Genomic DNA, 24,738 nt, shown 5'->3' on the forward strand with positions numbered 1-24,738 from the left:
GCAAGAAAAGGAAATGAAGGGCATCCAAATCAGAAAGGAAGAAGCAAAATTCTCTCTAATTACAGATGACATGAATATATATATATCCCTAAAGACACCACCAAAAACCTGTCAGAACTAATTTATGAAATTAAGTAAAGTTGCAGGAAAAAAAATCAATATACAGATACCTGTTTTGTTTCTATACAATAATAACAAATTACTAAAAAGAGAAATTAAAACAATCCTATTTACAATTGCATCAAAAGGATAAAATACCTAGAAATAAATTTAACCACAAAAGTGAAAGTACTGTGAAATGAAAATTGTAAGACACTGATAAAACAAATTGAAGATGACACAAATAAATGTAAAGGTATCCTGTGCTCATGGATTGGAAGAACTAACATTGTTAAAATGTCCGTACTACAATCTACAGATTCAATGCAATATGTATCAAAATCCAGTGGCATTTTTCACAGAACTAAAACAAATAATTCTAAAATTTGTAAGGAACCACAAAAGGCCCCACATAGCCAAAGCAGTCTTGAGAAGGAAAAAACAAACCTGAATGTACCATGCTCGCTGATTTTAAACTGTGCTACAAAGCTATACTAATCAAAAAAGTATGGTTTTGCAAACTAAAAACAGACACATAAGTCAATGGAACAGAATAGAGAGCCCAGAAATAAGCCCACACATATATAGTCGATTAATTTACAAAAAGGAGCCTAGAATATGCAACAAGGAAAGAACAGTTTATTCAATAAATGGTGCTCAGCAAACTGGACAGCTACATGCAAAAGTATGAAACTAGGCCACTACCTTACATCATATAAAAAATTAACTCAAAATGGATTAAATACTTGAATATAAGACCTGAAACCATAAAATTCCTAGAAGAAGACACAGGTGGTAAGCTCCATGACATTGGTCTTAGTGATTTTTTTGAGTCTGACTCCAAAGGCAAGGGAAATAAAAGCAAAAACAAATAGGACTACATCAAACTAAACAGCTTCTGCAGAACAATAGAACCATCAACAAAATGAAAAGGCAGCCTATTGAATGGGAGAAAATATTTACACATTACACATCTGATAAGGGGTTAATATTCAAAATATATGACTCCTACAACTTAACAACAAAACGCAAGCAACCTGATTAAAAAATAAGTCAGAGAAAGACAAATATTACATGATTTCATTTATATATGGAATCTAAAAAACAAAACAAATTAATAAACAAACAGACAAAAACAGACTCTTAAATACAGAGAACAAACTAGGGGTTGCCAGAGGGAAGGAGTGTGGAGGGTGGCAAAACTGGTGAAAGAGATGAAAAGGTATAAGGTTTTAGTTACACAAGAAATAAGTCATGGAGATGAAAAGTCCAGCATGGGGAATGAAGTCAGTAACATTGTAATAACCTTGTATGGTGAAAGATGGTGACTACACTTATTGTGGTGAGCACTGAGTAATGTGTAGAATTATAAAATTACTACTTTGTATATCTGAAACTAATACAACATTGTATGCCAACCATATTTCAATAAATTTTAAGAATAATGCAACAAAAAAGGGGCAGAAGATCTGAATAGATATTTTTTGAAAGAAGACAGATGTTCAATATCTAATTGAAGTAATTATCAGGGAAAAGCAAATCAAAACCGCAATAAAATATCACTTCATACCTGTTAGAATGGCTATTATAAAAAAGACAAGAAATAACAAGAATTGGAGAAGATGTGGAGAAAAGGAAATCCTCACATACTGTTGGTGGAAATGTAAATTGGTACAGGCACTGTGGCAAGTGGTATGGAAATTCTTCAAAAAATGAAAAATAGAACTACCCTATAATCCAGCAATTCCACATCTGAGTATTTATCTGAAGAATACAAAAACACAAATTTGAAAAGCTATATGCACCTGTATGTTCATTGCAGCATTTTTTACAGTAGTCAAGATATGGAAACAACCCAAGTGTCCTTCAATGGGTAAATGGATAAAGAAGGTATGGGGTGTGTGTGTGTGTGTGTGTGTGTGTGTGTGTGTGTGTGTGTGTGATGTAACAGTACTCAGCCATAAAAAAGGAGGAAATCTTGCCAGTTGTGACAACTTGAGGGTGGAACTTGAGGGTGTAATGCTAAGTGGAATAAGTCAGAGAAAGACAAATACTATATGATTTCCAGATTTATATCTTGAATCTAAAAAACAAAACAAAAACAAACTCATAGAGATAGAAAACAGACTGGTAGTTATCAGAGGGAAACTGGGTTAGGAGTGAGTGAAATGGGTGAAAGAGTTGAATCATGTGGTGATGGATGGTAACTAGACTTACGGTGAAAATCACTTTATAGTATATCCAGATATTGAATTATAATGTTGTATACCTGAAACAGATATGCAGGTATACTTGTTTTATTATACTTTGCTTTATTGTGTTTTGCAGATATTGTGTTTTTAACAAAGTGAAATTTGTGACAACCCTGCATTAAGCAAATCTATTGGTGCCATTTTTCCAACAGAATTTGTTCACTCTGTCTCTGTGTTATATTTTGGTGATTTTGCAATATTTCAAACTTTTTCATTATTATTATATTTGTTGTAGTGATCTTGATGAGTGATTATACTTGCTAAGAGCTCAAAAATGGTTAACATTTTTAGCAATAAAGCATTTTTTAAAGTATGTACTTTTTAAAGAAATAATGCTAGCGCACACTTAATAGACTACACTATAATGCAAACATAACTTTTATATGCACTGGGAAACCAAAAAAATTTGACTTTATTGCAGTGGTGTGGAACAGAACCCACAATGTCTTTGAGGTCTGCCTGTAGTGTTTGTTATATACCAGTTCTACCACACACACACACACACACACACACACACACACACACACACACATTTCTTCAGTAAGCAGTTCCAAGGCCTATACGTGGAGAAGCAAGGAGTTCGAAGGCACAAGGCACTCTTACCTTTACCAGTAATAACAGTGAAAACTTGGGTTTCCCATCTGCCTTATTCTTTACTCTTACTTCTCAATTGAACTTAGAGTATGGGGAAGAGGGATGTTATTTATTGAATCCCTTCAAATCCCCAATACTTCCTAGACAATCAGCTGAGAGAATAATCACAGGTTTGAAAGGGTATGAGCCTGGATTCTTTAACCCACTCCCAACTCCCTGAACACATCCCCGGGATGCCTCCAAGCAGCTCCTTCTCATACTTTGGAAAATATGCTGTCTTATCCAAACTTCAGCCTGAGGCCCAGACCTTTATCTGACTCTTGCTAAACCTCTTAGAGGTTTTTTATCTGTGCATTCCCAACAATACATGCAGAAAAAGTATATATATATATATATATATATATACACACACACACACACACACACACACACACATACACACAGACATATCACATACATGATATGTGATGAATATAAAACTTATCCCACTTATATATGTGATTATATAAGATCTATCCCTCTCTTCCCCATTTGATATGTTTCCTATTGGGCAAAATCTAATTTTACTTTATCCGTTATTTCTTCCAAGAGGCATCTTCAAATTCTTGCTGTCCCCATTCTACCCTTCTTGTGGCTACCTTCCCATTCAGAAAGAAAACAGAACTTAAAACCCTAGTTAACCCTTAATAGATCTCTCCAAATTCCTCTGACTCTACTTCCTTACCTTCTCCTGGATTCCTTCATCATCACCAGCAAAGTACAAAATAGGGACATTGAGTTCAGAGGCGGCTACCCACTGAAGTACGGCTTGGAGTTGCTTGTTCTGAACTGTGTCAGTTAGGTTATGATTGCTGACAATCACTTTGGGTGCTGCATACCCTTCAGGGGGCTGTCCTGATATACCTCTCAATTCATTATGGATAGCTTGATAGGCATTCTGCAGGACAGCCTCTGCTGTCCCTGTGCCCTTGACTGGTAAACACTCATATAAATTATCTGGGAAGGCTGAAGTTGGCCTGCTTGCATCCCCAGACTTATCATCTCCCAGCTCTGCCAAGGGAGAGTCACAGGACTTGGCAATAATGAGACATAACTTCATCACTGAATCCATCAGATATTCTACCATCTGCCCATTCATGTGGCCATCTAGTTGGTTAACAACCATCTTGGTCAGCCCAGCAAAAGTACCACCAGCCTCATCACCTTCACTTAATTTGATGGAAGAAGGGGTTACAGGTCTTTCACACTGGTAGTTATATTCTTCCTTAACTGGCTGTTCTGGTACCTTGGGTTCAGAGCTACGGTCACTCTTGAAAATGGTCTCACCAAGTAAATTCCGGATAAAGTTAAAGAAAACACTCTTTAGATCCTTCTTTTCTGCTTCATCTTGGTCACCTCCCATATGAGGAGACTTAAGGCTGGACTCATCAGGAACCTCAGGGGACTTGTTGGCAGGCAGGTTGGTGCTGCCAGCAGCTTCAAGGAAGCTCTGTGCATCCATGCTTCCTCCCTGTGCCAGGTGGTACTGAATCAGAAGTAAGGCTGATACGATCAGGTCCTTGGCCAAGGAGTCTGAATCACACATAAAATTCTCAGGTTTCTCTCGGCATTGCATAGGGGGGCTGAGGTTGCAAGTATCCAGAGGATATCCCAGGGGAATGTCTGGTACAGGCTTATACTGTTTGTTGGGAGCTGCAAATGTTGCCTGTTGGAAACCCGGAGATTTTCCTTCTTTTTGCTGATTTTTATGCCAAAAGCTCAATCCCTCTTTGATAATGTGTTCACCCAGAGTTTCGGCACAAGTCTTCTTTTCTGGTTTGGATGCGGGAGAGTACATTTTTTCCCTCAATTTACCTTCAGATTTCATTGATGCAAAGTTCACATTTTGTTTTTTAGGGTCACCCATTCCTTTCATGGAGACAAGGGAGTAACTCTCAGACTTGTCTTTGGTTTTCCTGATAATTTCTGGAGGTTTCTTTGCAAACATCACGGTGTATAGCTTACCCAGCATGGCATCCATGATATCTGTGGCCTTCTGGCTTCCGTGAGAGAATAAACTTCTTTTCACAGCTGAGACAAAATCTGAATCAGTCATGAGGGTCCCTGTGACACTGTGGAGGTTCTTCATGAAGGAGTCAATGAGATCTGAGACGACCTCTTTTGCATGCTTGAGCAGTACCTTCTTTAGCAGGATGGTGGCAATAGTTGTGTCCTTCACTTGGATCTTCAGTGTCTTCATGATGGAAACCATCATATCAGATACCACACTGTTAGCATAGGTCATTATCCCTTGACTAACAGAAGCTGTAAAGTCATCAGGCCTTTCTTGCCCTCTGAACATCTTCCTCTCCCCAGATAACCTTCCACCCTCTTTGGCATCACCTGCGTTACGAGATTCAAACACCTCCTTATAGAAGAAAGACTTCTTAGAAGCAGGCTTGTCATCTGGACCCTTGCTTTCTTTGGTGCTCTCCTTCATCTTCAGAGTGGTCTTATATTTCAAATGTGGGGGACTCTGTAATAATCCTGAGGCTCTGTCACCAGAGCCAGGAGTCTTATCTGAGGTAGCATTCTTGGAACATGCAGAGACTGTCTTGTTCACCAGATCTGATGCCACCTTACTCAAGCTTTTGTTGGGTATGGGCTCATCTCCTATGTACAATGACTGGTGGACACATTTGTTTTCAGAGCCATCTATCCTCTCATTGATCTCCTTGCGGGCCATGGCTATGACTAGATTTGTGAGGCGATTAGCATAGAAGGAAACTTCATCTACTGAACTCCCATTACCAAGTGGGACACTGGGGCCCTGGACAGGGTTTTCTCTGTGCATCATCTCAAAATGCAATCTTCCTGGACTGCCCTTGGTGGTGGTATTGTAATAGTCCACAGAAAAACCACTGCGGGGGTCTCCTCCTGGGTTGCTCATTTCCCCGCCAAGTGAGGATTCTCCAGGCTTGAACCTAACATCTTGGAACCCTGCTGTACTTTTTTCCAGGTCTCTGCGGAGCCAGCTGAGCACTCTGATAGGATCAGTTGAGGCTTCCTTAAAAATAGACAAGGATTCATCCGACTATAACAGAGTAAAGATATGGGACATTCAGAACAACCTCAAAGATTAGTTACAAAAATGGTCACCTCTCTCAAGCCTTAACTGCTGCATCATCACAATAAAAGTAACCAACATTTATGGAGTACTTAGTATGTATCAGGCACTGTTATAAGTATTTTAATACTATTATCTCATTTAACATTATTTTGCAGTGAACTTAAATGTTAGCTCTCTTATTATCTGCATTTTACAGAGGAGGGAATTGAAGAACTGAGAGATTCAGTTAGTTACTTATCTGAGGTTATACAGCTAATCACTGATGGAGCAGGAATTCCAACCTAGGCAGTCTGACTCTTGAGTCCCTACTGTCAGCCACTACATGATATTGCTTTTAGCAACATACATCCTTAAGATCTGAAAAGTCAACAGCTACACAACAGAGTTAGCATTGGAACTGAATCCAGTTTTTATTATATTTATATTACTTGCTATTTCCTATGGTTTATCTGTTTTTATTTAGGTCTCTTACCACAACTATAGTCTTCAGAAAATTAGAGAATTCAAGGACAATTGTACATAATTGATCACTCTGCCAGGTACACAAGCACAATTTTGATATGTTAAATGGCTTCCAGTGAACTATTTGATATCACTTAAGTGAACAATCTAATTTATAATAGAGGAATTAATATCTGTGGATAATTTATCGGTTTTGAATGAATACAGATTCTTTAATGCACACTAGCTGTGATAAGCACATGTACATATAGTATATGTTTACATATTGTAATCTATAATTTTCACTTGGACACAGGCTAAAATAATATGTGAAAGTGTCCTATTTACTATCAAATGTAAAGGAGCAGTGTAATAGAGTAATGTCTGTCTAGGAATGACTACAAGTATCACCCATCTTTAAAGAATGATTTGGTTCACAGTAGTAACCACAGAAAGGTAGAAATATGAGTGATCTAAACATTTTCCTTTTTTGACATACCTTTGTGTTATTTGTTTTGTTGTGTTTTTAACTAACTCTATTAAAGTTTCTTAAGTTGGATACTTTATTATCTGAGTTTCCAGTTTCTTATCTGTCAAATGGGAATAACAGCAAACTCTTCATAGTATTATTATGAGGATTAAATGAGATAATTTATAACCATAAAAAAATAATGATTTGTCATTTTAATTACCAAGTGTCATATAGTTACTAGATACTATTTCTTAAATACTTGTGTTTTCCGGGCACTGGACTAGGTGCTTTACACACATTATTTCACTTAATCTACATATATGCTCTACACTGGATGTATTACTATTCTAGTTTCATAGGTGACAAAATTGTAGCTTAGAGAAGATACATAAATTGGCTAGTATCTCAGAGCTACCATATGATGGAGTTTAGTATCCAAATACAGTTCTGACTCCAGAATTGGCTCTCCACACCTACAGTACACGGCTGTGTTTTAATGACTTGGAAAGAAGAGAAAAGCAGTTGTATCAGTCTGCTATGGGGCTGGTTTAAGGGATCCATGGGCCATGGCAGTTGGTGTAAAGTCCTCCTAGATGGTTCTCCTAATTTGAATAATAGCTGTTTCAGGGAAATTTTGTACTTCAGTGGAAAACTATGCATAATCTTATAGCATAGTCTTCCACATCTTCTGATCCTCTATTTTACAACTCTGTAGATAAGTGATAGAAATTCAATAGAATCCTTATTTACACATGTTAATTCTCAGAGAAGGTTCCACTGACTTCCTCCCCCACTGTGGAAAAGGTCAGTTTTGCTTACATTTGCACCTTCACTTCAATATCCCTGATCCATATATGTGGTTCTTTTCTTTGATTTTCCTTTGAACCTCACCAGTTCCTTGTTAATGATTAAAGAAAACCTTTAATGTGAGTTTATTTCTATACATATATGAAGCTTATTAATTCACCCTTCTCTGAAAATGATATTTTAATAGTTTTGGAAGTCTTTGCCAAGATGTCCAAAAGATTCATCTTGAGAGAATATTGAGGGAAGTGTACTAGGTACATTTTTTCTTTGACCCCAGAGATGAATTCAAGGTGGCAACAGAACTTTGCAGACATTTTCTTTTTTCTAGTTTTAATTTTCCTATGTACTGATTTTGCTTTTGGTTTTCATTTTGGTTCTTTTATGGCCAATGACCATTGGTGGCAGCAATGATCAAGAACTTGGTTTTATTGCTTAACCATTTTGTGATTCTTTAATGGAATAATTGTTATAGAGATTTATTTTCTATTGGGCAAGAGACAACGTATTTTTTTGCTCCTCTCAAGCTCAAAGTAATTAAGAATTTTGTGCCCACTTAGGAGAAGAGCTCTTTGATTTATGCACATGTGATTTTTGTGTTTCTGTGTTTACTTTTGATGCATGGCCGAAAGTTCATTATTTTTTATTGAGATTTAATTGACATATAACATTATATTAGTTTCAGATTCAAATTATAATGATCCAATATTTGCATTATTGCAAAATGATCACCACCATAAGTCTAGTTAACATTCATCACCATGCATAGTTCAAAATATTTTTCTTGTGACGAGAACTTTTAAGATCTACTCTCTTTGCAACTTTCAGATATACAACATAGTATTATTAACTATGGTCACCATGCTATACATTAAATCCCCAGGATTTATTTATTTTATAGTTGGAAGTTTATACCTTTTGACCCTCTTCACCCATTTTGCTCACTCTCACACCACCCACCTCTGGCAGCCACCCACCTGTTCTCTGCATCTATGAGTCCCTTTTTTTTTTTTTTTAAGATTCTACATATAAGTGAGATCATATGGTATTTGTCTTTCTCTGTCTGACTTATTTCACTTAGCTTAATACCCTCTAGGTCCATCCATGTTATTGCAAATGGCAAGACTCCCTTCTTTTTATGGCTGGATAATATTCTGTTGTGTATTTTCTTTATTGAGTCATCCATGGATGGACAGTTAGGTTGCTTTCATGTATTGGTTATTGTAAATAATGCTGCAATAAACACAGGGGTGCAGCTATCTCTTAAAAATAGTGATTTTGTTTCCTTCAGATATACAAAGGAATTGCTGGATCATATGAAAATTATTAATTTTAATAATTTCCTCATGTGGTTACAATTAGTATTAAATGGCATAATATGCACGAAACTGTGTAATCTTATGGTGGTGGATATGATTAATACTACTCCAACATTTCATGTTGAGATTAGATTTCAGAAGAGAGAAGAGAAGATTAAGAGAAGTCAATAAGCTTGATAATACAGTGAAACATAGCTAGCCATCTATGGGAGTACTAGGGAATAAAACTTGACTTCCTGGGGTGCCTGGGTGGCTCACTCGGTTAGGCATCTGACTTCGGTTCAGGTCATGATCTCACGGTTTGTGAATTAGAGCCCCATGTCCAGCTCTGTGCTGACAGCTCAGAGCCTGGACCCTGCTTCAGATTCTGTGTCTCCTCCTCTCTCTGCCCCTCCCCTGCTCATGCTCTGTTTCTGTCTCTCAATAATAAATGTTAAAAAAATTGAAAAAAACCCCAAAACTTGGCTTCCTGTATATATGGGAAGTACTGCCCTGGATGAAAAGAGAATTACTGGAAGACAGTATGGCTAGGGATGTGTACTGTGATTCATTCCTATCAGACCAGGTAGGAGCTATGGGAGATCCATTCCTATCAGACCAGGTAGGAGTTCAGCTACTTGCTGAGCTTTTGTGATGAATTTTTTTTAACATTTTTTTTCTGGGGTACCTGGGTCACTCAGCTGGTTAAGTGTCTGACTCTTGATTTCAGCTCAGGTCATGATCTTATAGTTTGTTAGTTCAAGCCCCACGTCAGGCTCTGTACTGACAGTGCAGAGCCTGCTTGGGATTCTCTCTCTCTCTGTCTCTCTGCCCCTCACCCACTCGTGCTCTCTCTCAAATAAACTTACAAAAATTGTTTTTCTGAACCAAAGATCAGTAAAAAGTGGGAAATTCTATGTGGACATAATTTAGCTTTAAGAAGAAGTTTTAAGAAAGAGTGCTGCCCAGAGGCATGTCCAAGAAAGGGACAGAGAAAAGGTGGTGGAGTCAGAGAGAGATAGCATTCAAGAAAGGAAAAATCAGGTTCCAATACACAAACTATCCACCAGTAGGACCAACTTGATGGCCCTCTACTGCAGAGATGATTTAGGGATTTAGGGGAGATGATGTGTAATACAAACTATCTGCATAATTCAATATGTATACAGTGTTTGTGTACAACACACTCTACTAGAAACTGTGGGACATGTAAAGATGAAACAAATATGATCTTGCCTTCTGGAAGCATAAAGTCCACTGTAGAAACAAAATATGAACACAAATATTACTAAATACTATGTGATCAGTGTTATAAAAGAATAAAAAGAGAGATGCTTAATGTTACACAAGGGGCAGATAATTTGGGGTGGGTGACTAGAAAAAGTAGTGGCATTTGAGATGGACCTTTAAACATTTTGGTAGTCAGATATAACAGGGTGGGCGTGGCAACAAAATGACATATGCAAAGTATAGTATTTGGGATAACGCTAGGTGTAAATCAAATAGCCCCTGAAGTGTCAGTGGTAGAAGAAAGTAGAGGTTTATTTCTCAATCACTTTGCTTACAGAGGACATTCAATGAGAAGCTTTCTTTGCAGTGAATCAGGGACCTAGGCTCTGCTTTTGCATGGTTTCCTCAAAATCTATTCTTCAGGTTTATGGGGAAATACCAAGATCACAGAGAACTGAATGGGAGACTTTTGTGGTCCAGGCCTGGAAATGTCAAACATCACTTCTACCGATATTCCTTTTGTCTTTGTCTTTTTAAAGTTTGATTGTAATGTGTCTCAGCATGGGTCGCTTTGAGTTCATTTTTCTTGGAGTTTATTGAACTTTTTGGATGTTTATATTCATGTCTTTCTTCATATTTGCAAAGCTTTAAGCCATTATTTCCTCAAATATCCTCTCTGCCCTTTCTCTTTCTCTTCTCCTACTGGGACTCCCGCAATGTACTGTTTATTTGATGGTGTCCCACAGGTTCCTTTGGCTCCGTTCACTTTTCTTCAATCTTTTCTCTTTCTGTTCCTTAGAGTTGATAATTTCCACTATCCTGTTTTCAAGTTTTCTGATTCCTTCTTCTGCCTGCTCAAACCTGCCTTTGAATCCCTTTAGTGAAATTTTCAATTCAGTTATTATACTTCTCATCTCCAGAATTTCTTTTAGGTTATCTCTAGGTTTTCTATCTCTTTTTGATATTTGCATTTTGTTCACACATTGTTTTCTCAGTTTTCTCCACATGTTTCTTTTAGTTCTTTGGGCATCTTTTAGACAGCTGTTTTATAGTCTTTGTCCAGTGGACCTGCCATCAGGTCTTTTTCAGACACAGTTTCTGTTGACCTACTTTTTTTCCTTTGAGTGAGCCACACTACTCTGTATCTTTGTATGCCTTGTGATTTTTGTTGAAAACTGGGCATTTGAATCTAATGGCTGCAAGTTTAGAATTGAGGCTATAAGCTATCAGTATTTGTCATTCAAAAGAGCATTAAGTGTAAGCAGTAGTATCTTCATACTCCACACGATGCTATATTAGATTATAAAGTCTTAAATTAAAGGATCTTTATTCTGATTGGAAAAAGTATTCTTATAAAGGAATCTTAATCAGGTTAAGACTTTAGGAGCTTAAGTTCACATAAGTTAGGATAATCTTTGACAAACAAATTGAATTAAATAATTTTGAATTCATAAAAACAGCTATGTCTTTTATGGTTTCTCAGTATTAAGTATAATGGAAGTATGCATTTTTATTTTACTTTGATATGTTCTTCATAAACTTATACAGGTTATAAAAATCCAATAAGCTATATTACTTCTACTTAATGTTTAAGATCATGAAAAATATAAATTTGTGTTTAAATTTTTTTTTCTTTTTTTTTCAACTTTTTTTTTTATTTTTATTTTTGGGACAGAGAGAGACAGAGCATGAATGGGGGAGGGGCAGACAGAGAGGGAGACACAGAATCGGAAACAGGCTCCAGGCTCTGAGCCATCAGCCCAGAGCCCGACACGGGGCTCGAACTCACGGACCGCGAGATCGTGACCTGGCTGAAGTCGGACGCTTAACCGACTGCGCCACCCAGGCGCCCCATAAATTTGTGTTTAATCAAATTGAATGATTATTCTGACAAACTTTATTACAACAGTTATTATATTTTATGGTAATGTTGGCTTGATTGTAAATTTCCAGCATCTTTAATGTAACTTAAAACATTGGTATTAAATTGAGTTAATTCATGGATATTAATTGGATACCTTGCTCATTTCTTTTTTTTTTTTCAATATATGAAATTTATTGTCAAATTGGTTTCCATACAACACCCAGTGCTCATCCCAAAAGGTGCCCTCCTCAATACCCATCACCCACCTTCCCCTCCCTCCCACCCCCCATCAACCCTCAGTTTGTTCTCAGTTTTTAACAGTCTCTTATGCTTTGGCTCTCTCCCACTCTAACCTCTTTTTTTTTTCCTTCCCCTCCCCCATGGGTTTCTGTTAAGTTTCTCAGGATCCACAAAAGAGTGAACACATATGGTATCTGTCTTTCTCTTTATGGCTTATTTCACTTAGCATCACACTCTCCAGTTCCATCCACGTTGCTACAAAGGGCCAGATTTCGTTCTTTCTCATTGCCCTGTAGTACTCCATTGTGTATATAAGCCACAATTTCTTTATCCATTCATCAGTTGATGGACATTTAGGCTCTTTCCATAATTTGGCTATTGTTGAGAGTGCTGCTATAAACATTGCGGTAAAAGTGCCCCTATGCATCAGTACTCCTGTGTCCCTTGGGTAAATTCCTAGCAGTGCTATTGCTGGGTCATAGGGTAGGTCTATTTTTAATTTTCTGAGGAAACTCCACACTGTTTTCCAGAGTGGCTGCACCAATTTGCATTCCCACCAACAGTGCAAGAGGGTTCCCGTTTCTCCACATCCTCTCCAGCATCTATAGTCTCCTGATTTGTTCATTTTGGCCACTCTGACTGGTGTGAGGTGATATCTGAGTGTGGTTTTGATATGTATTTCCCTGATGAGGAGCGACGTTGAGCATCTTTTCATGTGCCTGTTGGCCATCCGGATGTCTTCTCTAGAGAAGTGTCTATTCATGTTTTCTGCCCATTTCTTCACTGGGTTATTTGTTTTTTGGGTGTGGAGTTTGGTGAGCTCTTTATAGATTTTGGAGACTAGCCCTTTGTCTGATATGTCATTTGCAAATATCTTTTCCCATTCTGTTGGTTGCCTTTTAGTTTTGTTGGTTGTTTCCTTTGCTGTGCAGAAGCTTTTTATCTTCATAAGGTCCCAGTAATTCATTTTTGCTTTTAATTCCCTTGCCTTTGGGGATGTGTCGAGTAAGAGATTGCTACGGCTGAGGTCAGAGAGGTCTTTTCCTGCTTTCTCCTCTAGGGTTTTGATGGTTTCCTGTCTCACATTCAGGTCCTTTATCCATTTTGAGTTTATTTTTGTGAATGGTGTGAGAAAGTGGTCTAGTTTCAACCTTCTTCATGTTGCTGTCCAGTTTTCCCAGCACCATTTGTTAAAGAGGCTGTCTTTTTTCCATTGGATGTTCTTTCCTGCTTTGTCAAAGATTAGTTGGCCATACGTTTGTGGGTCTAGTTCTGGGGTTTCTATTCTATTCCATTGGTCTATGTGTCTGTTTTTGTGCCAATACCATGCTGTCTTGATGATGACGGCTTTGTAGTAGAGGCTAAAGTCTGGGATTGTGATGCCTCCTGCTTTGGTCTTCTTCTTCAAAATTACTTTGGCTATTCGGGGCCTTTTGTGGTTCCATGTGAATTTTAGGATTGCTTGTTCTAGTTTCGAGAAGAATGCTGGTGCAATTTTGATTGGGATTGCATTGAATGTGTAGATAGCTTTGGGTAGTATTGACATTTTGACAATATTTATTCTTCCAATCCATGAGCAGGGAATGTCTTTCCATTTCTTTATATCTTCTTCAATTACCTTCATAAGCTTTCTATAGTTTTCAGCATACAGATCTTTTACATCTTTGGTTAGATTTATTCCTAGGTATTTTATGCTTCTTGGTGCAATTGTGAATGGGATCAGTTTCTTTATTTGTCTTTCTGTTGCTTCATTGTATAAGAATGCAACTGATTTCTGTACATTGATTTTGTACCCTGCAACTTTGCTGAATTCATGTGTCAGTTCTAGCAGACTTTTGGTGGAGTCTATCGGATTTTCCATGTATAGTATCATGTCATCTGCAAAAAGTGAAAGCTTGACTTCATCTTTGCCAATTTTGATGCCTTTGATTTCCTTTTGTTGTCTGATTGCTGATGCTAGAACTTCCAACACTATGTTAAACAACAGCGATGAGAGTGAGTATCCCTGTCGTGTTCCTGATCTCAGGGAAAAAGCTCTCAGTTTTTCCCCATTGAGGATGATGTTAGCTGTGGGCTTTTCATAAATGGCTTTTATGATGTTTAAGTATGTTCCTTCTATCCCGACTTTCTCAAGGGTTTTTATTAAGAAAGGGTGCTGAATTTTATCAAAGGCCTTTTCTGCATCCATTGACAGGATCATATGGTTCTTCTCTTTTCTTTTCTTAATGTGATGTATCACGTTGATTAATTTGCGAATGTTGAACCAGCCCTGCATCCCAGGAATGAATCCCACTTGATCATGGTGAATAATTCTTTTTATATGCCATTGAATTCGATTTGCTAGTATCTTATTGAGAATTTTTGCATCCATATTCATCAGGGATATTGGCCTGTAGTTCTCTTTTTTTACTGGGTCTCTGTCTGGTTTAGGAATCAAAGTAATACTGGCTTCATAGAATGAGTCTGGAAGTTTTCCTTCCCTTTCTATTTCTGGGAATAGCTTGAGAAGGATAGGTATTATTTCTGCTTTAAACGTCTGGTAGAACTCCCCTGGGAAGCCATCTGGTCCTGGACTCTTATTTGTTGGGAGATTTTTGATAACCGATTCAATTTCTTCGCTGGTTATGGGTCTGTTCAAGCTTTCTATTTCCTCCTGATTGAGTTTTGGAAGAGTGTGGGTGTTTAGGAATTTGTCCATTTCTTCCAGGTTGTCCAATTTGTTGGCATATAATTTTTCATAGTATTCCCTGATAATTGTTTGTATCTCTGAGGGATTGGTTGTAATAATTCCATTTTCATTCATGATTTTATCTATTTGGGTCATCTCCCTTTTCTTTTTGAGAAGCCTGGCTAGAGGTTTGTCAATTTTGTTTATTTTTTCAAAAAACCAACTCTTGGTTTCGTTGATCTGCTCTACAGTTTTTTTAGATTCTATATTGTTTATTTCTGCTCTGATCTTTATTATTTCTCTTCTTCTGCTGGGTTTGGGGTGTCTTTGCTGTTCTGCTTCTATTTCCTTTAGGTGTGCTGTTAGATTTTGTATTTGGGATTTTTCTTGTTTCTTGAGATAGGCCTGGATTGCAATGTATTTTCCTCTCAGGACTGCCTTCGCTGCATCCCAAAGCGTTTGGATTGTTGTATTTTCATTTTCGTTTGTTTCCATATAGTTTTTGATTTCTTCTCTAATTGCCTGGTTGACCCACTCATTCTTTAGTAGGGTGTTCTTTAACCTCCATGCTTTGGGAGGTTTTCCAGACTTTTTCCTGTGGTTGATTTCAAGCTTCATAGCATTGTGGTCTGAAAGTATGCATGGTATAATTTCAATTCTTGTATACTTATGAAGGGCTGTTTTGTGACCCAGTATATGATCTATCTTGGAGAATGTTCCATGTGCACTCGAGAAGAAAGTATATTCTGTTGCTTTGGGATGCAGAGTTCTAAATATATCTGTCAAGTCCATCTGATCCAATGTCTCATTCAGGGCCCTTGTTTCTTTATTGACCGTGTGTCTAGATGATCTATCCATTTCTGTAAGTGGAATGTTAAAGTCCCCTGCAATTACCACATTCTTATCAATAAGGGTGCTTCTGTTTATGAGTAATTGTTTTATATATTTGGGGGCTCCCGTATTCGGCGCATAGACATTTATAACTGTTAGCTCTCCCTGATGGATAGACCCTGTAATTATTATATAATGCCCTTCTTCATCTCTTGTTACAGCCTTTAATTTAAAGTCTAGTTCGTCTGATATAAGTATGGCTACTCCAGCTTTCTTTTGGCTTCCAGTAGCATGATAAATAGTTCTCCATCCCCTCACTCTCAATCTAAAGGTGTCCTCAGGTCTAAAATGAGTCTCTTGTAGACAGCAAATAGATGGGTCTTGTTTTTTTATCCATTCTGATACCCTATGTCTTTTGGTTGGTGCATTTAGTCCATTTACATTCAGTGTTATTATAGAAAGATACGGGTTTAGAGTCATTGTGATGTCTGTAGGTTTCATGCTTGTAGCGATGTCTCTGGTACTTTGTCTCACAGGATTCCCCTTAGGATCTCTTGTAGGGCTGGTTTAGTGGTGATGAATTCCTTCAGTTTTTGTTTGTTTGGGAGACCTTTATCTCTCCTTCTATTCTAAATGACAGACTTGCTGGATAAAGGATTCTCGGCTGCATATTTTTCCTGTTCATCACATTGAAGGTCTCCTGCCATGCCTTTCTGGCCTGCCAAGTTTCAAAAGAGAGATCAGTCACGAGTCTTATAGGTCTCCCTTTATATGTGAGGGCACGTTTATCCCTTGCTGCTTTCAGAATTTTCTCTTTATCCTTGTATTTTGCCAGTTTCACTATGATATGTTGTGCAGAAGATCGATTCAAGTTACGTCTGAAGGGAGTTCTCTGTGCCTCTTGGATTTCAATGCCTTTTTCCTTCCCCAGTTCAGGGAAGTTCTCAGCTATTATTTCTTCAAGTACACCTTCAGCACCTTTCCTTCTCTCTTCCTCCTCTGGGATACCAATTATGCGTATATTATTTCTTTTTAGTGTATCACTTAGTTCTCTAATTTTCCCCTCATACTCCTGGATTTTTTTTATCTCTCTTTTTCTCAGCTTCCTCTTTTTCCATAATTTTATCTTCTAGTTCACCTATTCTCTCCTCTGCCTCTTCAATCTGAGCCATGGTCGTTTCCATTTTATTTTGCATGTCGTTTAAAGCGTTTTTCAGCTCTTCTTGACTGTTCCTTAGTCCCTTGATCTCTGTAGCAAGAGATTTTCTGCTGTCCTCTATACTGTTTTCAAGCCCAGTGATTAATTTTATGACTATTATTCTAAATTCACTTTCTGTTATATTATTTAAATCCTTTTTGATCAGTTCATTAGCTGTTGTTATTTCCTGGAGATTCTTTTGAGGGGAATTCTTCCGTTTGGTCATTTTGGATAGTCCCTGGAGTGGTGCGGACCTGCAGGGCACTTTCCCTGTGCTGTGGTGTATAACTGGAGTTGGTGGGCGGGGCTGCAGTCAGACCTGATGTCTGCCCCCAGCCCACCGATGGGGCCACAGTCAGACTGGTGTGTGCCTTCTCTTCCCCTCTCCTAGGGGCAGGATTCACTGTGGGGTGGCATGGCCCCTGTGGGCTACTTGCACACTGCCAGGCTTGTGGTGCTGGGGATCTGGCGTATTAGCTGGGGTGGGTAGGCAAGGTGCACGGGGGCAGGAGGGGCAGGCTTAGCTCGCTTCTCCTTAGGTGATCCACTTCAGGAGGGGCCCTGTGGCAGCGGGAGGGAGTCAGACCCGCTGCCGGAGGGGTGGCTCCACAGAAGCACAGCATTGGGTGTTTGCGCCGAGCGAGCAAGTTCCCTGGCAGGAACTGGTTCCCTTTGGGATTTTGGCTGGGGGATGGGCAAGGGAGATGGCGCTGGCGAGCTCCTTTGTTCCCCGCCAAACTGAGCGCCTTTGTTCCCCGCCAAACTGAGCTCTGTCGTCCCGTCCCGGGGCTCAGCAACTCTCCCTCCCTTTGTCCTCCAGCCTTCCCACTTTCCGAGCAGAGCTGTTAACTTATGACCTCCCAGATGCTAAGTCCCGCTTGCTGTCGGAACACACTCCGTCCGGCCCCTCCGCTTTTGCAAGCCAGACTCGGGGGCTCTGCTTGGCCGGCAGGCTGCCCCTCTGCCCTGGCTCCCTCCCGCCAGTCCGTGGAGAGTGCACTGCCTCGCCGCCCTTCCTACCCTCTTCCATGGGCCTCTCGTCTGCGCTTGGCTCTGGAGACTCCTTCCTGCTAATCCTCTGGCGGGTTTCTGGGTTATTCAGGCAGGTGAAGGTGGAATCTAAGTGATCAGCAGGACGTGCGGTGAGCCCAGCGTCCTCCTATGCCGCCATCTTCCGACGATCCCCCCCTACCTTGCTCATTTCTAAGATAGAATACTGAAACATTGATGGCTAAAAATAGTTTGTACGCTTTTGTTTCTTATTTTTTATTATGATAGAGAGGCTATATCTTTGGGTCTGTTAATGTGTCTACTTCTGCCACTTGGTCATGTGAGGGATGTAAATGGCTGTGAAAGTTGTCTTATGTGTGTTCATGAGTTTGGCTAGTCTGCACTTTAGCTTGTGTGTAACAGTTCACAATTATATACCTACCCCTCCCCACATTTTGTGTGTGTGTGTGTGTGTGTGTGTGTGTGTGATAGAAAAAAATGGAAAGTACTTGGCCTAAACATTTTTATTAGTATCACTTAACTATTTTTATGAACAATGGTTTCACAGAAATCCAGCTGTGTACAGGAGAGTTCTTCTAGGAACTACAGGTAAAACCTGGTAGGAAGAGTTTGTTAGTCTCGACTTCCTAGTCTCAGGATATCAAATGATGGAGGCCTTTAAAAGTCCAACCTGAGATTCCTTATGAAAACTTCCAGTAAAGCAAACTTAAGTCCTATCTGGTTGCTATACCTATGTAAATAATCAGACCAAATCTGGTGAAATTAGCCTTGTTTTGTGATCAAAAGTTACCTTATTTTGAGATTTATCAAAATGTAGGCAACTAAGGTAAAAAAATTTGTCTTCCAGTAGAAAATGATGCATTCCCTATAGTCTATAGTTTATAAACTAAGCATTGTTTACAGCCCTCCACATAATCTGATTCTGATTCTATGGGAGCTATTTTACAACTGTGAGCTGTAGGTAGTTGAACGACAATGCAGAATAATTCTACATGTCTGTGGACACATAAATTTTGTCTAGTGGAGGTTCAGCTGATTTCCCTTCTGCACTGTGGAAGAGGCCAGTTTTGCCATTCATTTCAATATTTCTGATCTATAATACATCTTTTTTTTATTCTCCTTTGAACTGGTTGTAACACCTCACCAATTTCCTCATTAATGAGTTAAATAAAATCTTTAACATGTGTTCATTTTAATATCTGATTGGGAGTCCTGATTTTACCTTTTGAAAATTATCCTTCAATATTACCTACTTATTTGAAGATAGGCACACTATCTGCAAATAGACATGTTCCATAATTGGGCTGTAACATGTACAGGGAAGTCTTATAATGCAGATGTAGAGTTTATTTCTCTTATCTTTTTCAATTCTTTTCACAGAACATTGAAAAAATTATAGCATAGCATACAACTTTATGACAGAGTATAAAGAACTGTTAGCTGGCTGTGTTTATAGGTTTTTATTGTCTATTTACATTTTTAAACCTAAAAAGTGTGCACCTTATATCTATTATTCCACTCTATCCAGAACTTTGCAAAAGTTGATGAGGCCATCATGACTGACTGAAAGACTAATCACATGACTTTTTCTATCAATGAAGTCTACAATCAAACATCTATATCTTCCAAACCCCATTGCCCTCTTGCAACCTTTAATTCTTTCTCTTCTTATACAGTAGTATCATGAACAGGTGGGAAGGTAGAGGCCAAATTATTTCTGAGTCTTTCTTTTAAAAAAATTTTTTTAAAGATTTATTTACATTTGAGAGAGAGAGAGCACGTGCAAGAGAGAGAGAGAGAGAGAGAGAGCAGGGGAAAGGCAAAAAGAGAGGGAGACACAGAATCCGAAACAGGCTCCTGGCTTTTGAGCTGTTAGCACAAAGCCCAATGCAGGGCTTGAACTCACAAACTGTGAGATCATGACCTAAGCCAAAGTCAAATGCTTAACCAACTGAGACACCCAGGTGTCTCATTTCTGAGTCTTTCTTTCTTTTTTTTTTTTTTTAACGTTTATTTATTTTTGAGACAGAGAGAGACAGAGCATGAACGGGGGAGGGTCAGAGAGAGGGAGACACAGAATCTGAAACAGGCTCCAGGCTCTGAGCTGTCAGCACAGAGCCCGATGCGGGGCTCGAACTCACGGAGTGCGAGATTATGACCTGAGCCGAAGTTGGCCGCTTAACCAACTAAGCCACCCAGGCGCCCCTCTGAGTCTTTCTTAATCAAGGACAGGGAAAATTTTCACATCCATGAAAGAGAACATAAAAAGGGTTAAGGGTTTTAACTTTCCTCAGTCATCTTCTGCTCCAGTACTTTAGTTTGAAGTTAACATATATAGCTCCCATTCTATTCTTCTTCACCTCTAGCTTTGCTAAGCATACTTTATGAAATTTTCCTTGACAACCTCCGACTTGGATCTATTCTTTAAAAACCTATAGCAATTACTGCCAGAAAATCCATTTGGCAAATGGATAATTTGGGTCTACTGGTTATTTAGATCTAATTAGGGTCTACTGGTTATTTAGAACTTTTATATTATATTTATATTTCACATGTATAGTTTTTATTTCCCCACATTAATGGCAAGGTCTATGAGGGCAGAAACTGTTTTTATTTATTTATTGTTGCATACCGCAGAGTGTTCCTTCCTTAATGATAAATTGTGACTGTTTTTTTTAATTTGATTTAGTATTAAAATTGATGTATCTTTTGTTTTTCTACAGGAAAGAGCAAAGGTAAAGAAAAGATCTAATAGAAGCAGTTTTGATTGGCACTTACTCTATAGTAATTGGATATTCATTATCTATATGTCTTAATGTTTTGTGCATATTTGTTAGTGTTTTCTCTCTTAGGCTATATAAGATAGACCAAATAGATTTTGAATAAATAGATGGGTCATGCAACATTACATGCAAATAGGTGTTTGATAAATATTAATACTAAGGATGAGAATCACCATAGTGATTCCATTAGATTATGAAACCCTTAAATTAAGAAAAAGAATTCTGTCTAACCTGTTTTTATATCTCTGACCCTAGGACTAAGCACAGAGTCTGTGCCAGTTATCCACATTGTCTCTCAACTCCAAGTCTACCATCCTTTGCCTTGCTCTGTGACACTGGAATTGGACCCCTTTTACCATTTTTTCTTTGGCAACTGGCTTTGTTAGTAGAGGGCACTGGAGAGACACTGAACTTCTGGCCCACTTGCACCTTCTGGCAAATGTATTCTGCACCAGCAGGCTAGTGCTCCTGTGGCAGCCACACTCTGTCCAAAGAAATCTGAAGCTGCCTTGGTTGAAGGAGAAGGAGCTTCTGTGAGTTCTTGTCTCTTCCTGTTCACTCTCTTGCAGCCTAGGGGTAGTGGTTTCTCTCTACACTTGCTACTTCTGGAACTCTTACAGTTTTCTTTTACAGCTTTTAGTGGTTAACTTAGTTAATTACCTTTCATTAAATTAAAAAAAAATTTAATGTTTATTTATTTTGGGAGGTGAGGGGCAGAGAGAGAGAGAAATGGAGGATCTGAAGCAGGCTCTGTGCTGACAGCAAGATCACAACCTGAGCCGAAGTCAGATGCTCAACCAACTGAGCACCCAGGAACCCCTCACTAAATTTTTTAATATCAAATTACTTGATATGGTTTCCATCTTCTAACTAAACCCTGATTTATAGTGCCTGACACTAAGTACTTAATAAATGTTTGTTGGCTGATGAAGGCAGAATGATAATGTTACTTAGATGAGAATTTATGCTTTTGAGAATTTTGAGGTGTTCTACATTTTGGAAAATAGTTTGTGAACTTTTGAGACATTTCTGTTTGAAATCCAATCCCTTTCTGTTTAAAAACTAACAAAATTTTACACCTGTAATATATGTTTTGCATTAATTATACTATATTTCTTCTATGAAATTACCATATTATAGAATTTACCCCCAAAACAATATGGATGGTAACTTTTTGTTCTAGAGGAATTCATATTTTTCCCCAAGAATTTCACCGTTGAAAATAAGAGGTGGGGTAGTGGTGGTAGAGAGAGTAAGGCTACTCTTAATAGTACTCCACTTATTCCTAATTTAGTATATAAAAAGTGGTTGATCCTTACCATTTTCCAGTCTTGGGCTTGGCTGTCTCCAGGAGTATAAACATCAACTTTGCATACTCCATTTTGGCTTTGTAGCCAGTCAACCCTATCTGACATCTGGAAGTAGAAAAAAAATGAGAAAGGGTCATCAAAGGGACAGGTTACATGAACATAAAGAGAAATAGGCAAATGGCTGAGGTGTGGAAAACAGGAACAATGCTTTCAATAGAGAGACCTATCCCAAAAGCTACTTCAACCCACTGAACTCTGGATCTCTTCATCCTCAGCTGTCAACTGCAGGAAGATTTCTTAAATATATGTGTCTCTAGTACGGAAGCTGGTGCTTGGTATATGTAGACGTGCTTAATACAGATTTGTTCATAAATGAACCTATGTAGCCATGTGTTCTGCTCTATGTGTTCTTGCTTGATAACCCTTCCACATCCTGGATTTGCAGTAGACACTCAAAACTCAATGTGATCAAAATAGAATTAATTTGTGTCTTTCTGCCTGTTGTTGTCCCACCAACTTTTTTTTTTTTTTGCCCACCAGCTTATTTTTAAAGTAATATATGCTTAATTTTCATTAATTTCTAGAGCACTAGCTTAACTTACATTAACAATAAGTCTAATAGATCCTCCTTAAGACCAATCCCTCCTCCAAGTAGCCAAGGATCCTAGGGGAATTCTTAGTCTCCATGGTTCAGCCAATATTCTTGAGGCCAAGAGAAAAGAGATACCACATGCACCATCCAATGGGCCTTTGCGTAGATGCCCTTGCTGATACTGACTGTACTATAGCTCTCCCAATACTTTGCTCTACTCCCTAATCTCAATAATGGCACTGCGGTCTAGCTACTCTTCCAAACCAGAAAGCTGATAATCATTTTAGTTGTTTTCTCCCACCACAAGCCTCCATCTAGCTGCTACCACTGTCTTCTTTCATTTGTTGCCATTTGTCATGAAAGAATTGCTTATACTTGCTTTTGGCTCACCTCAAAATTTAGTGTAATAGCCCCTATTCTTATATTCCTTGCCGTAGTCTTGTCCACTTTCCATACCATTGCATCTTATTTGATAGTCTTCAAAAATATGGCCAATTATCATAATATTTGTCCACTGCTAATCTACAAGTATGAGAAGCTTCTCTTTGACCTCTTTTTCCATGCCAGATTTCCATTACCAGGCTTCCATACTGAAGTTCCCTGCTTTCATTACAAAGTTTGCTTACATCTATACTTCTCAGTAAGGTAGAATAAGCCAATATTTCCTCTCTAATGTGCCTAAAAATTTTTATTAAGCAGATATACAGATTCATATTTGATTTGCACAAAGCAAAGCAAGTATTTAAAATTGTTATAAGTTGTTTTAAACTGTTACAGTAAAGTCCAAAAGCTCATCCTAATTTTTTTTACAGTGAAATTGCATTTTATAAAAATTTGCTTGAAATAAGCATTATTAGGGGTTGAATAGCTGGTTAATTGGAAATATTTGTTTTAAAGGACTTTGGGCAGTGGTGGGGGTTGACATCCTCCCTCAAAATTAAACCAACACAAATAAAATACAGATTACACACATGACTTAAACTTACTTATAAATGGATTTATTATTCTTGTCATATAGAATATTATGGGTAATTATTAAAAAGAAAATAGGGGTCCCTGGGTGGCTCAGTTGGTTAAGCGTCCAACTTCTGCTCAGGTTATGATCTCGTGGTTCAGGAGTTCGAGCTCTGCATCGGGCTCTCTGCTGATAGCTCAGAGCCTGGAGCCTGCTTCAGATCCTCTGTTCCCCCCCCCCCACCGCCCCTCCCCAGCTCATTCTCTCTCTCTCTCTCTCTCTCTCTCTCTCTCAAATAAATAAATAAATAAATAATAAAACAGAAGACCTTTTAAGAGCTACTTGTCTTTTGCTCCCACAAGGATTTGTACGTATTTTCATACCCCAATCACTAATTCAGATTCCTGAGTTAGGGACACAGTTTCTCTTACTCTTCCTGACACTGTAATACAATAGATTCCTTGGGTAAGCAATGGGTTCTCCACCCTGATTAGACCTTAGAATCACTCAGAGAGCTGTTTAAAGATACTGACTCAGATACTACCTTCCAAAGAATCTTATTTCCTTTTTTAAGAAACATTTTTAAAATGTTTATTTATTTTTGAGAGAGAGAACACAAGCAGGGGAGGGGCAAAGAGAGAGGAGGGACATAGGATCCAAAGCGGGCCCTGCACTGACATCAGAGAACCTGATGAGGGGCTTGAACCCACAAACCGTGAGATAATGACCTGAGCCAAAGTCGGACGCTCAACTGACTGAGCCACCGAGGCAACCCCCAAAAAATCTTATTTCAATGGTTTTGGGGTGGGGAAACTTAGACACTGAATTTTGTAAAAGCTCGCTGGATGATTCTAATATACATCTGCATAAGAATGAGAATCCCTGGGCCTGGGTTTATCTGGAGAGATTCTCTCTGAGAAAGACTGGCCAGCTCCAGAGAGATAAATATTTATTCTTTTCGTTAAAAATTTTTACAATTTCCTAAAG

The 24,738-nt window shown here is 38.5% G+C and overlaps 1 protein-coding gene across 1 annotated transcript in view; it reads right to left on the reverse strand.

The window, feature by feature from the left end:
• The window catches only part of AKAP3 (A-kinase anchoring protein 3), a 50,069-nt gene that overhangs the window by 19,134 nt on the left and 6,197 nt on the right, over nt 1-24,738 (reverse strand). The window contains exons 3-4 of the mRNA XM_032593899.1: nt 22,214-22,309; nt 3,670-6,018 (exon numbers count right to left, since the gene is read on the reverse strand). Coding sequence (XP_032449790.1) covers nt 3,670-6,018; nt 22,214-22,309 — 2,445 coding nt within the window. The remainder of the gene's footprint in view (nt 1-3,669; nt 6,019-22,213; nt 22,310-24,738) is intronic.

Source organism: Lynx canadensis, chromosome B4 (assembly GCF_007474595.2).
Source record: "Lynx canadensis isolate LIC74 chromosome B4, mLynCan4.pri.v2, whole genome shotgun sequence".
Taxonomy (NCBI): Eukaryota; Metazoa; Chordata; class Mammalia; order Carnivora; family Felidae; genus Lynx; species Lynx canadensis.